The sequence below is a fragment of the Myripristis murdjan genome, chromosome 6, assembly GCF_902150065.1.
Source record: "Myripristis murdjan chromosome 6, fMyrMur1.1, whole genome shotgun sequence".
Lineage (NCBI taxonomy): Eukaryota > Metazoa > Chordata > Actinopteri > Holocentriformes > Holocentridae > Myripristis > Myripristis murdjan.
The window spans coordinates 17253354-17269172 of NC_043985.1; the positions used below are offsets into that span (position 1 = coordinate 17253354).

Sequence of the window (15819 nt, forward strand, 5' to 3'; positions counted from 1 at the left end):
ACTCACACACACATCAACACAAGCATATCAGCTCACACACCGCACACACCACTGGACGATTACAATCTGATATCCGTACACAACAAATGTGGGAATGTCAGTCCTCTGAGCTTGGTTGAAATCACGAGTGTACATGGTAAATTAGTGATACATTGTAAAAGTTAGTCAGCAGTACATCTGGCCTTACTAACTGCAGATGACACCTCGCCACTACTGGGATGTTTTTTTTTCTTCTTTTTTTAGTTTTTTAAAATCCATTTAGATATATATTCAAACGGAAGGATAATCAATAAATAGAAAATATGTACAAAACATCTGCAGCTTACAATGCATTTGTCTCTTACAAGTAAGTTTAGGCACGAGTTAAAAAGTCTGTTTGGAAGGTGAGAAGATGATTGTTGGACTGGATCAGGCTTTACGCACAGACAGCTCATCCTCTCAGCTCTGGTCCAAATTCAAAAGAAACGCCGGACGTCCACAAGAGTCGACTGACTTCCACATTTCAGTAGACCGCTATCTTCTCTGAGAGGCTCCTCGCTCAACATCTGTGTATCAGACACACAGTCATATTAGACACCATCACTAATACTAGACTTGTATCAGGGCGGCTAAATGCAGGATTGTTCTATAGCCAAAAAAAAATAAAAAATCTTAATGTTTATTGCGTACAGTATCTGTAAATATAGATGATCCTGTTTGTAGGCAAACGTAGGACTTATGGGTCACCAATTTTCTTTTAAAAAGCAATATTTTTTATCTATTTGCAAGAAACAATTTGAATCATATGTATCTAATTTTGGAAATAAAAAAAACTCCCCATTTCTTTTAATATCAGGTAGAAAAACAATCTAATCACTGGTTTAGCAGAGTGCATAACCCTTTGTGAAATCAACTGGATGACAGACTTGATGCTTAGAGGTGGCTCATAGGGTTGGCTGCGTCTGTCAGACCAGGATGAAACGCGAGATGCATGGACTGAGGATCTGTCATGACCGCAGACGCCTTCTCTTCCTCCCGCCTCCGCAGACATGCTGCCTTGGGGTTCAGGTTCCTCTCTGTGGGATTCAACAAACAATAGATCTGCGTTTGGCAATATAAATAATCTCAGACATGGATATTACACATGTCCATTTCCCTGTGATGCACATTTTCCACTTTTGGGAAAAAGCAGGAGCCAAATGATTCTGTTTGGCTGTCAACCTTTCTAACATATTTGTTATCACTAATTATTACTAATGGTAAATTGTAGCATAGCCTGAGATGTTTGGAGTGGGAAAGTTAAAATCATCACAAATTTAGTGCAGGACCCATTAAGTAAATAATCCCATGGCATTATACTCTCCACTTGTTGATATAATACTAATCAATTTGATATATTCCAATGAGTTTGTTCCAACTCAAATGGGAAATTTATTCCCATGTGACTATGTGCTTAAATAGAGGGTAGAAACATTCATTGCCTCCATACTAAAAATCCAGATGAAATCAGTTTAAATTTACTTAAGAACTGGATGACATTAACAGCATTAATTTAAAGTTTTCATGTGGGAATAAACCAAAGGACCTTCTCAAGTCTTCTTGAGGACCAGCCTTAGGCCGGCAACTGCTAACTGCAGTTGTATTTTTAAAAAGTCTATAACAATTATGTGTTCTGTACATCTACTATTTGCTCTCTCATGTCTTCATCATCAACACTTCCCCTTCCTCCCTGTCACAGATTTGTATCTCAGCCTCAAGTTCTCTAGCCGTCTCTCTCTTGAGTTTGATACCTCGGAGGACACCCAGCATGCACTGACCTCTGACTTGTTGCTCCAGACTGAGAATCACAGCCACGGCCTGGTGCAGCACCAGCAGCTTGGTCTGCGGCTTCTCGCTCTTCAGGTGCAGCTGGCACATGTGGCCCAGCTCCTTGAAGGCCTCGTTGATGTCCCGCACGCGCAGGCGCTCCCGGGCGTTGTTTGCCATCCTCCTCTCACGCTCGCGCTCGGCCTTCTGCTCAGGACTCAGATCCTCATCCTCATGGATACTTGGACATAACAAATGCAAAAGAACAAAGAAAAACAGGTAAGCATGCTTGTAAATCTCTTGTCGGTGTCTTTCCAAAAATAAAATTTATGCTTTTGGAACTGGCATTAAAGCTTAAGTGGATCAAGCTTTGCTGGATCTCACAGGAGGCCTGTGGTGAGTAAACTGTAGATTCATATGCCCTCTGCTGGCCACTGAGTTGAGCTCAGGTTGCAGTATCTTCAGTGGTCTTAGGATATCCTGTGTATTGTCATTCTTTTGACAATACACAGGATAGGATTTAGAAGGTGTTTACATTATACATTCTTAAGAAGCTTGTGCTTTGAACACAGATTTATAAATTAATAATCTTTTATGAGCACTTTACTGCGTATGTTTGCAATGTTTTGGAGTATCCAGCCCTCAAAGCAGTGCAATAGGCCTGTGGAGAGTTGCACTCTGTAGTCACATCTAAACAACTGCTTATTCCATTCCATTTTTTTTTTTTTTTTGCAAGAGGTCAAATATGTCACTGTCAGTGACATATTTCCAACAAATAAGACAACATAAGACAACACAGCTGTCTTATAAAGCTACACACAAGGAGAAAATGCACTCAGATCTCCTGTCATCAAGAAATATGGCCTGAAGTGACCTCTAAAACTAGAAACAACGGAATATAGACTCTACACTGGGATATTAGCATATAAGGGATACAGTACAGTACAGTACAGTTTAATATCAGTTGCAAATGGTTGTGATTGAGAAAAGACCCCTATACGCCCAAAATGTCCAAAACATCAGTGTGGATACTTTTCCACTGTTGACAATTGATTTTCGAGGTCTATTACAGTTTAATGCCACAAATACAGGCACAATTACATCTTGTTCTTATTTCTAGCTGCAAGAAAAAGTAACAATGCAAAGAAAACAGTGGTGGGAAATAATAAAAGGACCTTAAAACATATTTAAAATGAAATTGAGAGCTATTCCCCTTTGTTGCAACTTGTTGTGACACTGAATTATTTGACAAAGCCAAACGGGCAAGCATGGATAAAGCTGCTCTTCACAGCAGGGATCCAACAGTATTTTAATTCTCTAAAATTGAGGTAAAGCTGCAGCAGAATGGAAGGCATAATCATTTGTCAGTTCTGTTGAGTCAGTATGTAGCAGTGCATTATATTACACCAAACTTGGATTTGACCATTTGACTGCAGGACTTCAAATCTGCTATGCAAACACATGACAAATGTTGCATGAACGTGTAATGAAGCAATTACAACTGTTCTTACATTAATGTGTCATGAATGTGTCATATAGTTTCCATGACAACATTACAAAGAAAGTGTTACCTGCAATTCAGATTTTGTTTGTTGCTGTTTACAGGGATTAGCAGCAAAAACGGGAAGAGAAAATTGGTCTACAATTGAAAAAAAAAAACAAGGTCTAGTCTTACTTTGTTTCTTTTTTCGTCTATTTTTAATGCTTTTCTTCAATGCAGAATATAAATCATGCACACCACAAACGTTTCAGCACAAAGGCTGTACTCTGCACTGTCAGCATAGCAGCGACAGTGCCCTAATAATCAGCCTTTGAATGAGTGTGGAGCAATTTTTCTTTAATAGTCATGCTCCACTGGTTTTATACACCAAAATAGTTTTTCTTTCCCTCCAGGTGAACACTTTTTTCCACACTCGGAGCAAACCAGGAGTCTTTACCTTGTCCTTGTGCTGTTGTCTGCATGTGGTTTGTGTTCGCTCTCCTCATCTGATCTCTGGCTGTCGGAGCTGTGGCTGTGACTCGTGTGCATTAATTCTTCCCTTTCCCCACCTTCCATCTTCAGCTCCAGATTACCCAAGACACCCAGGGCACCTGTGGTTGCATAAAGTGCACAGAATTTAAAAATAGCAAAATTATCACCTGCCACTGTAAAAATAAATAAATAAATAAATAAAATCTCAATCTTAACAAGTCATGTAGACTCATATCAAATCTCAAATCTGAAATAATCCCCATTTGTGTCAGGGAATCCACTGGGAACAAGTACGGTGGAGTTGAACCAAGGCCAAATAAGGCACATTAGCTCACTTCACTAAAGGTCACTTGATTAAACAAAATTCTGGAGACAAGTTAAATAGCATTGGAAACTAGTCATCCCACCGGCAATTTTTCCACTCGTTTTAAGGAAAAAACAAGATTTTAACACTGAACAAGCATTTAAAACGTCATGAAACTGCTGAAAAGCGCAGATGAGATAAGTGGATTGTTAATTCTGAAAACAGTGTCGTGAAAAATGATGAGGAATGACTTGCCTCGGCCTCCTGGTTGCGTGGACTGAAGTGCGGGCCGCTGTCTAGCAGGGTATGGGTGGCCATTTGGTGTGCGGCTCTGGAAGGCTGAGTGGTTGTTGCTGACAGTGACGGCTTCAACCTTTAGGATTCACAAAAAGAGGACAAAATGAGATAAAGGAGCTAAAAACTGGCAATATTTGTATGTTAAGTCCACGACTGAGTGTTCGGTAAAATTTTATAAATGCTGAGTATGGAAGAAGCTCTGTAAACCTTTCTAACACAGCATGCTCAGCCCCATTCATATATACATCCCTTGGATCTGAATAACATCTGCCCTTTCATTTCCAGCATAACCCCCCGCCTAGATCTCTTGCTCTGCAGAATTAATTTAATCTCAGAGAATCTTAATCCTTCCCTTAAAACTATCATACACTCCCTAAACATACCCCTAATTCTTTTCAGGAATGATTCACTTCTAACTGACGCATCATTTGGAAAAATAAAAGTGAGAGAATTAAATCCCCCCGGCCCTCCACCCATCCCCTAAGGATTAGACTAAAAACCCTTTCCCCTGTATATTTGTCCACTCCAGCTGGGCTAAACCCCCTCTCGTCTGATAGGGAAACATGTTGAAATGGGAGCACACAATGCAGGCATTCCCCATCACCCCGTAGTGGAATTACAGTCCACACGCAGGCGTTCCAAATAAGGACAGCGCGTCACAGCACGCCCCCATTGTCCTCAGTTTCCTATTTCAAGGACGGCAACCCTCATGGACGGAAAACATGTGGACATAATGTGTGGAAAAATTCCTGGGACCAAATGCACACACACACACACACACACACACACATATACACACATATACACACATATGCGCGCACACACACACACACACACACACACACACATACTGCAGCTTTCTCCATGCTCACACATTGAATATTTCCATACATGCTGCCCTGTCCTTCCTCAGATACTTAAAAGCTTTAAAGTAAACAAGTGTTAACCATGGCTGGTGTGTGGCAGGTGACGGGTGGAGCGGTGGCGGAGCCGGGGTGGCCGTGCTGGCTGTGGTTCAGCAGGCTGTGGATGTCAGTGGGCAGGCCGGCTGTGGGACCCACAGCGTGGTTCCTCAGGACGTGGATCACGTCGTCCAGTCTGTCCAGCCGGTCCTCCACCTGAGACTGCAACCAGGACACAAAGGAAAAACATTTACATTGGAATGAACCTTTATGACAAAGCCATGATGCGTAGCATGTGGCCTTCTGCAGTCTGGTTCCACTGCTGTAAACTCACAAACTCTCTTTTTCAGTTGTCAAATATCTCCCTCACTGTTATATTCTGCATTTATTAATAGTATGTTCTTGATAGCGTCACTGTTTCATTGCATTTGCCTGGTCATATTGATGTCTTAATAGCATGTATTTTTTTTTGTTATTATGTCTACACACACCACACAGACATGGGACAGGGAATTTCAACACATGTCCACATTAAGTTCATAATATCCATGTATGAAAAATATTAGAATTTAGCACATTTTCATATATGGGGATATTTTTTCCACAATATGTTTTCATACAAGAACATATAAATTACACACAGATGTTCACCATATATGGGCTGCACACACACACACACACACACACACACACACACACACACACACACACACACACACACACACACACGCACGCACGCACACACAGTATATATGTAACATAAATCATAAGATTTCTCTGGGATCATATAATTTCATATATTAGGTTTCTGTCCGGGAAATAGAGCCCATAACAATTGTTTACAATGTATTGCTTTATTGTTTTATTTGCTTATTTTTATATTGATTATATTCATTGTGCATTTCCCAGCTGAATTCTATTACTTCGGCTACTGCCTCAGGGATCAATACAGTTTCATCCGTTATCCCTCTATCCTCCATGTGATGCAACAGATAACCTAAACTTTAGGCACATGACATCGAATCAGGTCCTTACCATTGATATGAGAGAGGACTCATAATTGGGAGAGACTGGAGTCTGAACTGAACTCCGTGGCCACATATTGGTACCTGTGAGAGGGAGAACAAGCAAAGCAGACCATGAGGGGATTGAGATATACAAAATACAAATCAGTGTTCCTTGGAACAGAGCCTGTGGCATGAGTCCAGTACCTGCGGGCTCAGTGGAGCTCGGCAACGGGGACGGAGACCTCACCGGTGTGGATGAGCTGGAGGGGAAGCTGCTGCTGGTGTGATCAGGGGAATAAATCTGGCAGCAGACAGGCAAAAAGAGAAGTGAGCTGGAGGTGGGGGGTGGATGGAGGACTAGCGCATGGATCATTTTAAAAGCACAACTTGTCATTTCTCCGTAGGATTTTACAGCTGCTGCCACAGCCTTTGGAGCAGGCTCGTAACCTGAACTAAACTCATCAATTCTGGTCATTTTACTAGTCAGCAGCCAATAAAAAGTCCAGCAGCATGAGAATAGCTCTTGGTTAATATGCACTACCCTGGTACTGGCAGGGAAGAAGGAACTATTTCCCTTTTGCATTATACTGCTCAGGCTTTAGTTTATGCTCTGGTCTGGCTGTATGGACATAACAGGACACAGAGGAGCTGCTCTAATGGGATTGAGGTGGCGGATACTTACAGAGGCCAGAGCTTTGCCCAGGGCATCGCCTGTCTGTGACCCTCCTGAAGCATTGCCCTGGTTCCCTGAGACTAAAAAGAGGAATCATCTTAGAAAATCAGAATAATACCATAATAATACCATAGTATTATACATATACAAGTACCAAGTTTGTTGTGGTAATTAAGATAATTTTCCAATCCTCACCTGCAGAACTCTCTGAGGTGTTTACTGATGGAGTGTGTGACGCGGTGTTGTTGCGGTGGAAAGTGGACATAGGCGGAAGACCCCTGTTAATATCTGCAGCCATCACCGAATGTGGAGAATAGTCCTGAAAAGTAACCACACACACAGTGAGTCTCTGTAGGTCGAATGTGCATCGCTGTAATCATCCAGGGTCCTTCAGGTAAATCTCACCAGGTGAGTGTGTGGCGGCAGGTTGTTGTAGCTCCCCGCATGCGTTTGGAGGGATGTGACCGCTCCCAGTGCACCTTCATAGCCCTGCTGGTTCAGCCCATTTACAGCATTCCAGATGTCAGGTGAATGGCTCGTCCCCTCTAAAATGGATAATAATGTGTTATAGACTTCACTATAACGACACGTCAAGCACCCAGCCTGGCCGTGAATCTCTTGCTGGCCTCTATGGAAACCAGTAAAATCCTATCAGTAGATACCTGCACAATTTTGTGCCATCAAAATGAATTAAACCTCCTGCTCTCACTGTTCAAGCAGCTGCATTAAACCCAGCAGAGTGCTGAAAAATGACTGCTGAAAAATAAAAGGCAACTGTGACATCGAGTGAGAGCAAAGAATAGAGTAACCAAAGTCTCTCCTGCTCATCAGCACTTCAGCAAAACTATTTGAATTTCATGCATTGGAACACTTAACCTACTGAATCAGCTGGATAACGTTGTACTTTTGCTGATTATGATTGATGTGAGAAAGTTTATCTGAGACCAGATCACTGGATCAGTGGTCAAAGCATTTTTTCAAGTTTTCAGAAAGTGGTGTACATATGTCTTTCACCTTGATGTTTGCTTCTGAAAAGCCAGTAAATACAGTAAAAGTTGCACAGTTTAAGACTATAATTAATATTTGTCTTTTTTGTATTTCACATTTGCTTGACAAATACTTGTATACTTGGGAATTTTTCTTTTTCTTTTTGGAAACAGATTTTAATAAAATAACTTTAATTTGCTACATATTTGATTCCTCGCTAACAGATCTTACCTTAGTTCAGACCATTTCTATTTCACCATTTATAAAACTGTTACTAAACTAAAAATCTAGCTAAGATTGCCCAATTTAATTTGAGCATGCTGACACTTTTGGCATAATTGAAAACTAAGTCCCTAGTTTCTGCACACTGAAGCCAATAAAAATATAAAATTAGGATGAATGTCACTGTAAAAGGAAGTGGTGTGGGAAAATCCTTTAGTTTGGAGGGGATGAGCTCACCAAAGAATGTGCTTGCAAAAACATTGCTGGGTGCCTTGGTGGAAGGGTGTGAAGATGGGTTTTGGTTGATGTCATCGTTACTGGGAGACTGCCCATAAACCTAAAAATAGGGGAATCACAGCTTATTTTAGGCATCAATGAAAAATTATTGTGAACCATGAAAAAAGTACACTAAAATCATGCTTTTCTAAAACAGGTTTCGCTCCCCATCGCTCAAACTGATCTCATTGACACAAACACACAGATACTGTGACTGAGAGCTGAAGCAATGGCATTATGAAAACAAAGCAGAGAGCTGATGCACACTTAGAGCTATTGCGATAATCCATAAGCTGCAGATCCATGCACCTCCTCATCCGGCTTTAGGAGCCATTCACCATGAGAAATCCCTGCCCTAATCATGATCAGGTCCGGCCGGATTCAGAAGACGCGGATAGAGTTTCCTTCCACATGAAACTGAATTACAGAGCTAATGTAAGAAACCGAACAGAGAACGGAGTTTCCCTTTAATGATCGTCCTTTTGTGAGTCAGATTTTGCATGAGGAGCAGAACAGCAGGCATTAAATAGATCTGAGAATTTAACTGCAGTTAATGTTTTTTATCTTAAAACACTGTAAAGCGCAGGCCTGCAAACTGCACATATGTGCACAAAACACACCAACACATGCTCACTCACTCAAACACACCAAGAGGTCTGGGCTGCACCTGCACCTCCCTCGATTGCTTTGATGTGCCCCAGGAAATGAAAATAAACCTCCCTGTGCAGCATCAATGGGGTGTCAGTTACCCGGACGACAAGTTCTGTAAAGCAGGCTATTAAAGACTCTCTTGAGTATGCTCATGCAAGCAAGCACAGTCACACACACACACACACACACACGCACACACACACGCACGCACGCACACACACACACACACACACACACACACACACACACCCATGACCCTGGCTGGCATGAGTCCCATGGTGATTGTGGGCTAGGCCAAACAGAGGAGCCCCTGCCGACACTGGGCCCGTCTGAGCCGCCATGGGCAGCATATGGCGGAGGATAAAGCCAATTGTCCTCCTTACCATCAGCATAGCAGGCGACCCGTTAATAATGGTCACACCCCCGCCCCAGCACGCCCTCTCTGGCCCCCGCTGGAGAGGGGCCGTCACCATGGCATCCTCTTTTAGCATAGCATTGATTTAGGAACCATCAATCATGGCATCACAAATGATAAGGGACTTTGTAGAGATAGCCTCCTCTGTTAGTTGTGCTCTTTATTTGGTTAAAAAAAAAACGCCACCCTTAATACTTTCTGTTAAAAATGCTTTTGAACTTGTGTCCTTTTTTCTTTGGCAATATCTGTGAACTACTTTCCTAATAGTAAGTAATTTAAAAATGTGACTTGACATGTGCACAAAGGATGCGCTACTTCACCATAGTGGATATATGCTGCATTATCATGCTAGATGAGTGAAATATCAACTTGCTATTCAAGTCCTACGCTGTGGTCGACCATGGCCAACTCCAGCCACATGCAACCAATTTTCTGCCTCTGTGATCCACGATGTCTGGATATGGTTAGTCTCACAGAGATCAAAGCTGCCTTTGATAATGGCTGCAGTGGTGTAGGGACTGCTCCAACATAGCAGGGTTAAATCAAATAGAAATAGCAGCAATCTGCTTCATGTCAAGATGTTCTCTGCTGCTAGACCTGACTACATGGTGCTTAGCTGATAGGAAGTATGATTCTCACCAGAGTTGGCCATAATGACAACACAGAACATTCAACATGGGCTGTAAAAGTGACCAACTGAGTAGCACACACTCACCAGCAAACAGGGAATTTGAGCATTAAGTCATATACTAAAACTCAGTTCAAGTCCAATAAGCTGCAGCAAATGAGGTTTAAAATGTATGAGCTCCTCAGTGTGTACAAAACTCATTAAAGCAGCGACACACACAGTACATATAGACATCATGACACCTTCATAAATACAAAGCTCTCTCTCTCATACACACACACACGCACACACATGCACACCAGATGAAACCATCTTGTATCCTAGAAAAGACTCTGTTAAAGTCTCAGAAAAAAATCCCAATAACTCTGAAAGATGTGAATGAAGTGATGACCATAACAAGACAGCACAGTGAATAACGATCAGTGACAAAACTATTAATTTATAGACAGTTTATACATGTAATAGTTGTCGTTCTCATATGTAGTCATGGAAATGTTGGTCAGAAAAACAATAATGATGTTAAAAACCTGCTGTAAACAGATCTAATCCTCCCTGCCCAACAGCTTTTGAGAAGAACAGACAAAAGTGCATCAACGTTTGTGTCCTATCACTAACCAAATAACCCCCCCTCTCCCTCGCTCCCTCCCTCCCCTTCCCTGACATATCTTCTTAGAAAAGAGGAAAAAAGAAAAATGTACTCACTGGTTTCATGTTGTAGCAATACATTAATGAGTTGTTGCCTGTCCCAGAGACAGGATAAGCACAGTACATAACTCTGTCTGCTTCAGTGCAAGACTCCAGGGTCACAGTACAGTCCACACAGCTCCTCTGTCTGCCTCTCTACTCATGTGCACATAGTCCACATGCTCTCCTTCTCCTACCCTACCCTGCTGGTCATGCAGCTACCCGCAGACAACTTATGCAAATAAGGGCTGGACCATTCCAGGCTGCAGAGAGGGGTGGCTGAGTGTTGTCGTTATTTGAGCATGTCTGGTCCACAATATTAGGAATATCTTTTTTTTTTTTTTTGGTGGTGGTGGTGGTGGTGGGGAGGATGGAAGACATATCCACACCAAGAGAAAGAAAACATAAAGCTCTCCATATGATTATTATTGCTGCAAAATGTGTATGAATTATCACTGGCTGCTGTTGCAAGGTGGTCTAACTATTATAACTGATACTTGAAATCACACATCAGGGAATTCCCCGCACATGACCACACATCTCACCTGGACCAGCCCCAGCCATCATCAGTGAGGGCTTTTTTTTTTTTTTTTGCCTTTGTATTTAGGTGTCACCCTATTCACTGTGACTGTAAAAACAACAGTCGAGCATGCTCAAAATCCCAACTCCACATCAGAGCTGTGACGACACCATCCTGATTATCTCCCATTAGACAGGTAGAGGGTTTCCAGTAAACAGAGGACACCACACCCCACGTCTGACCTACATTTACAAATAGAATCTGGTCTTAGTTTGTAGGCACATGTGGCATGGCAAGCTCCTCCAGTGGCTGGGTTAAAGGTTATTTATACTGTTGTCTGTCTGGGTGCTATGCTAAGTTATAGTACATACGCACTTGGACTTCCTGAGCCTGCTAAAATCCACTGTCTGCTGCCCTGGGCTCAGAAGCGCACTGACCTACTGCATGTGCAAATGAAACACTCAAAGTTACAAATCCTGGATGATTTCCTCTCACCCTCCCTCTCCTCTGTATAAACTCTAATTTCCACTGGGGAGTCATCTGCACAATTATCCACATTCAATAATAAATCAAGAAAAAAGGTGCAAAAGGTGCAAAATAACAATTGTTTCTCTCCAAGTGCTGCAACAATTTTTCTTTTGAAATCTACACTTAGTTGAGCTGCTGTACAGCAACTTTTGAATGCTGCATGAAAAAAGATCCCCCCATGAGCAAAACACTGTAGCTGGCATGATCTAGTGACCTGTGGCACACTGGCCTGTCACGTCATTTTGTCCTAGACAGACCTGACACGAATCCAATCAAAGAATTCCCACTGTGGCCGCGGCGAAGTCCGTTTCTTAAACACATTGTCTTACTAACCCTAGACTGTTTACACTCCGAGCCACGGGGGATTGGACGTAACGTGGCCAAGCTAATAGCATTATGGAATCTTTCCAAAGCTCTTCTCTTCCTAATGAATTTTTTAACATAATGTCCAAAGTGAGCACTCATCAAGGCTGGCGTCCTATATACAAGGATGTTAGTAGAGTTTTGTCAAAATCTTGAAATTACACAAAGTGCTAAAGCTGTAAATTTTTTCTGATAATTACTTTTTTGTATTTATAAGGATGATAGGCAACATGGCATGCCCACATTAAAAAAAAAAAAAATAAAATAAGGACTGGAGAATCATGAGGAAGAGACTGACTCAGTTGTGTGTGTTTGCCGAGGGAAGAGGAAGATACTGTTAGTGGTAAACTGACCCGAGAGCAAAGTAACAAACGATTGTTCATTGATCTTAACCTCTTCAAGGTGAGCTGTGCTGCTCCCTTGAAGTCAGGGTCTAATCCTCACTCCTGACTATCCACGCTAACGTTAACTGGGTTAGGAGGTCAGTCCCTTCATCTTTACGATACTTCAGGAAGCAGTAAGGTATAATGATTGTGTTAATAGTCACCATATTGTAAAAGAATTAAGATACAGTCATAAACAGGTAATTATATTAATGCAGGAGGCTTAAAATAAAAAGAACAGCAAGGGCAGTTGTTCTTTTTTTTAAAATAAATAAATAAATAAATAACACAGGAACACCAGTGGCTACTGAATGACCTTTTCCACTGACTAGAAATCAGTTAAGTCCATATCACAATAAAGTGAATAAATAAGCATCCCGCCTCAGACACTAAGCATGCACACACACACACACACACACACATCTTAGGTGAATGAGGCAAGAGCAAATGTATACAGTCCCCTAACCCTGAACTTTTCATCAATCTTAGTTAATTGCAGTCTTGTCAGGACTGCGATTATTCAAACAGGTAATGCAAATGTTAATGAGTTCAAATTTGCATATCTATATTTTCCCATGCTTGAAATGTCATTGGTTACGATGCTCTACAATGAAGAATGTCACTCCTGATGCCCCGCTGATATGTTGTTGGCCATTAAGAGGCCAAAAAAGAGCAACTGGAGAGAACCAAGAGGAAATAAACAAGGAGGCTTTCTCAAAAAATTTAAAAAGCAAATACACACATGTAGGGTTTTTAGCAAGCAACCTGATAATCCTAGGTTATCAAAGAGCATTTTGGCACAAAATATTAGTGAGGGGCATAAAATATAATTATAAACTCTGAAGGGGAAAAACAAAAAAACCCATGTGAAAAAGATTATTGTGGCCAACCAGTAAAAAATATGACTTTTCTCAGAGTAAAATCATAGCCATTCTTTCACTGTAAAAGATACTGTTGTGTGTACTATGCCTGCAAAGCACATTTCAAGTGTCGTTGGCATATTGCTCATCGTCATGCGCCTGATTTGACATGGCTTAAATAACTATCTTCCTGCCAGTGATTGGCATTCACACAAGAAGGGGTGAGTGGGACTGGGGAGCAGATGGTGACATTCCACATGACCAAACTGATCAATCAGCATGCTGGGACGCAGGTGCAGCACAGGCGGGCAGCACCACACCATCTATTTCACCATCTACGGGGCACAAACACATGGGCACCAATTGTGGCACCCTGAGGGTCTGCATGCTCCTCTGTCCTGCTGTGCCAAGGTTGATGACATCAGAATTTCCCATCCGCTCTTCCACAGGACACCATAAAAAAAAAAAAAAAAACACTGTAAAAAAATCCACACTAACAACCCGGCCTGGGATAGGTTCAGTGAGTGACGTCAAAGCCAGGGACTCCCATATTTCACCCTAGTATTTACAAAAACACACACACAAAGGGACCTGCACTTGGTGTATAACAAATGTTTTGGACTTTTGGATCTGACAATAGTATTTAAGTAACAAAATGACATATTACGGTTCTTTTGGGGCATGTTTAGTTTTTTTCCTAACTGCAGAAAATGTGAAAATGTGTGTTAAAGTGTGAACTACCAGCCACTCCATATTAAAATATTATTTGCAATTCCACTGTATTACACAATGACAATAACGGCTTCTATTCTATTCTATTTTGTGTTTGGTGCACATTTCCCTCCCTGCTGCAGATGCACAGCAGATATTTTGTTATTATATTGTTACATACTGATTGTGTCCTGCTACATAAAGGCTTGTACGACACATCAAATTACAATTGATGTACAAATAAGCTTTCCAAGTCTTCCAAGCGTACATAGAACACAAAGTACTACATTAACATAGAGCATTAACATAGAGATACACATCTCTGTGCATACTTAGTTACATTAAACATTACATGTTGGCCTATTTATATAGATTTCAAAACATAAAACACAACACATCTTAATACAATATAACACAGCCAGATGAACATACAAAAATACATATGGGAGCATACATTGGCCGATTTACACCAGGACAGTATGTAAACAAAGTAAGAACTGATTTCATCAATACAGAGCATTTTCACACATGTCCCAGGCATTTTGAATATCCTGAGCAGTGAGTAGCTCTATAGATATATAATAAGCACCAGTTATAAACTAGTGCTGATATGAGTCAGATTAAAAATATTTTGATATACACACATTGACTATATATTGATATTGTTTGAAGAGAATTTGTCTGGCCACAATAAATACAAATGACCTGCACTGTTTCCTTACCAATCTATAAATAGTCTATAAATACTATAAAATGTATTAGTTGTGATGCCCCAGACTTGCTTAAGCAATTAGACATGTAGTCATGCAGCAAAGTGACCGTCAGAGGATGTTACAGTTAAGGCACCTTAAAAAGACAAACAGGCCTACTATATGTGGCCAGGGATAAGTCGGCTGGATCTGGTGTTTGATACCTGCTGGCGTGACTCCGTAGTGAGGATCTATCTTCGGGATAAGACCTGGGCACAGCAAGCTCATCTTGGAGTCTGGCTTGAGTGCCAGAAGAGGTGGGGGTTGTAAGAGGATTGAGGCGGCCATCCATGGCTGCACGGCGCACGTGAGAGCCAGACTCGCTGACCTCTGCACCACGGTGACCTCGCTGTCCCAGATTCACCAGCACCTACGAGGAGAAGGAGGGTGGCTTCGGTCACTGACAGTTTAATGCGTCAGTCTGACTCAGTGACCTGGTCAGTTTCCAGGGAACATCCTGTGAAAGCTTTGAATAATACATTAAACAAATCAACAAAAGGCAGGAGGAGCATCAGGTATCATCAAGGCATTAAATTGAGCTAAAGGAGTCAGTGGTCCAGTTATGGCTGCTTTGATCTCTCTCTCTTAGAGGAGGCTGGTCTGGAGAAATAACACTTTGTTGGACTCTTCTAAACCAGCCAATAGGCCAGATCGCTCTCATAATTTCCACACTATTAACACTCTGACCATGTAACTACTTGAATACCTATTTTAGGAAGTGGGTAGGTTTGGTATGGTAAACCCATCAAAGAAACTGGTAGCTGCATGTGTCTGATGAATAAGACAGAGTGAAACATGGGGCTTTATCCTGAAAAAGAGGTGATGTAAATGTTTGACACTGTGCAACAATTAAATACTCAGGTAAAATACCCCGAAACTGTGCTTGTGTGAATCACTTGAAT

The 15819-nt window shown here is 41.5% G+C and overlaps 1 protein-coding gene across 1 annotated transcript; it reads right to left on the bottom strand.

Moving 5' to 3' along the window:
* Positions 1 to 780: 780 nt before the first annotated feature.
* On the bottom strand, positions 781 to 10935 carry LOC115360830 (transcription factor 12-like). The gene is made up of 12 exons (XM_030053980.1): positions 10822 to 10935; positions 8387 to 8486; positions 7346 to 7485; positions 7136 to 7259; positions 6950 to 7020; positions 6472 to 6568; positions 6296 to 6369; positions 5306 to 5482; positions 4317 to 4434; positions 3723 to 3876; positions 1797 to 2026; positions 781 to 1055 (listed from the first exon to the last, which is right to left on the bottom strand). Exons 1-12 carry the CDS (start codon positions 10888 to 10890, stop codon positions 913 to 915), a joined length of 1497 nt encoding a protein of 498 aa, XP_029909840.1. The 5' UTR covers positions 10891 to 10935; the 3' UTR covers positions 781 to 912.
* Between the last annotated feature and the right edge of the window lie 4884 nt (positions 10936 to 15819).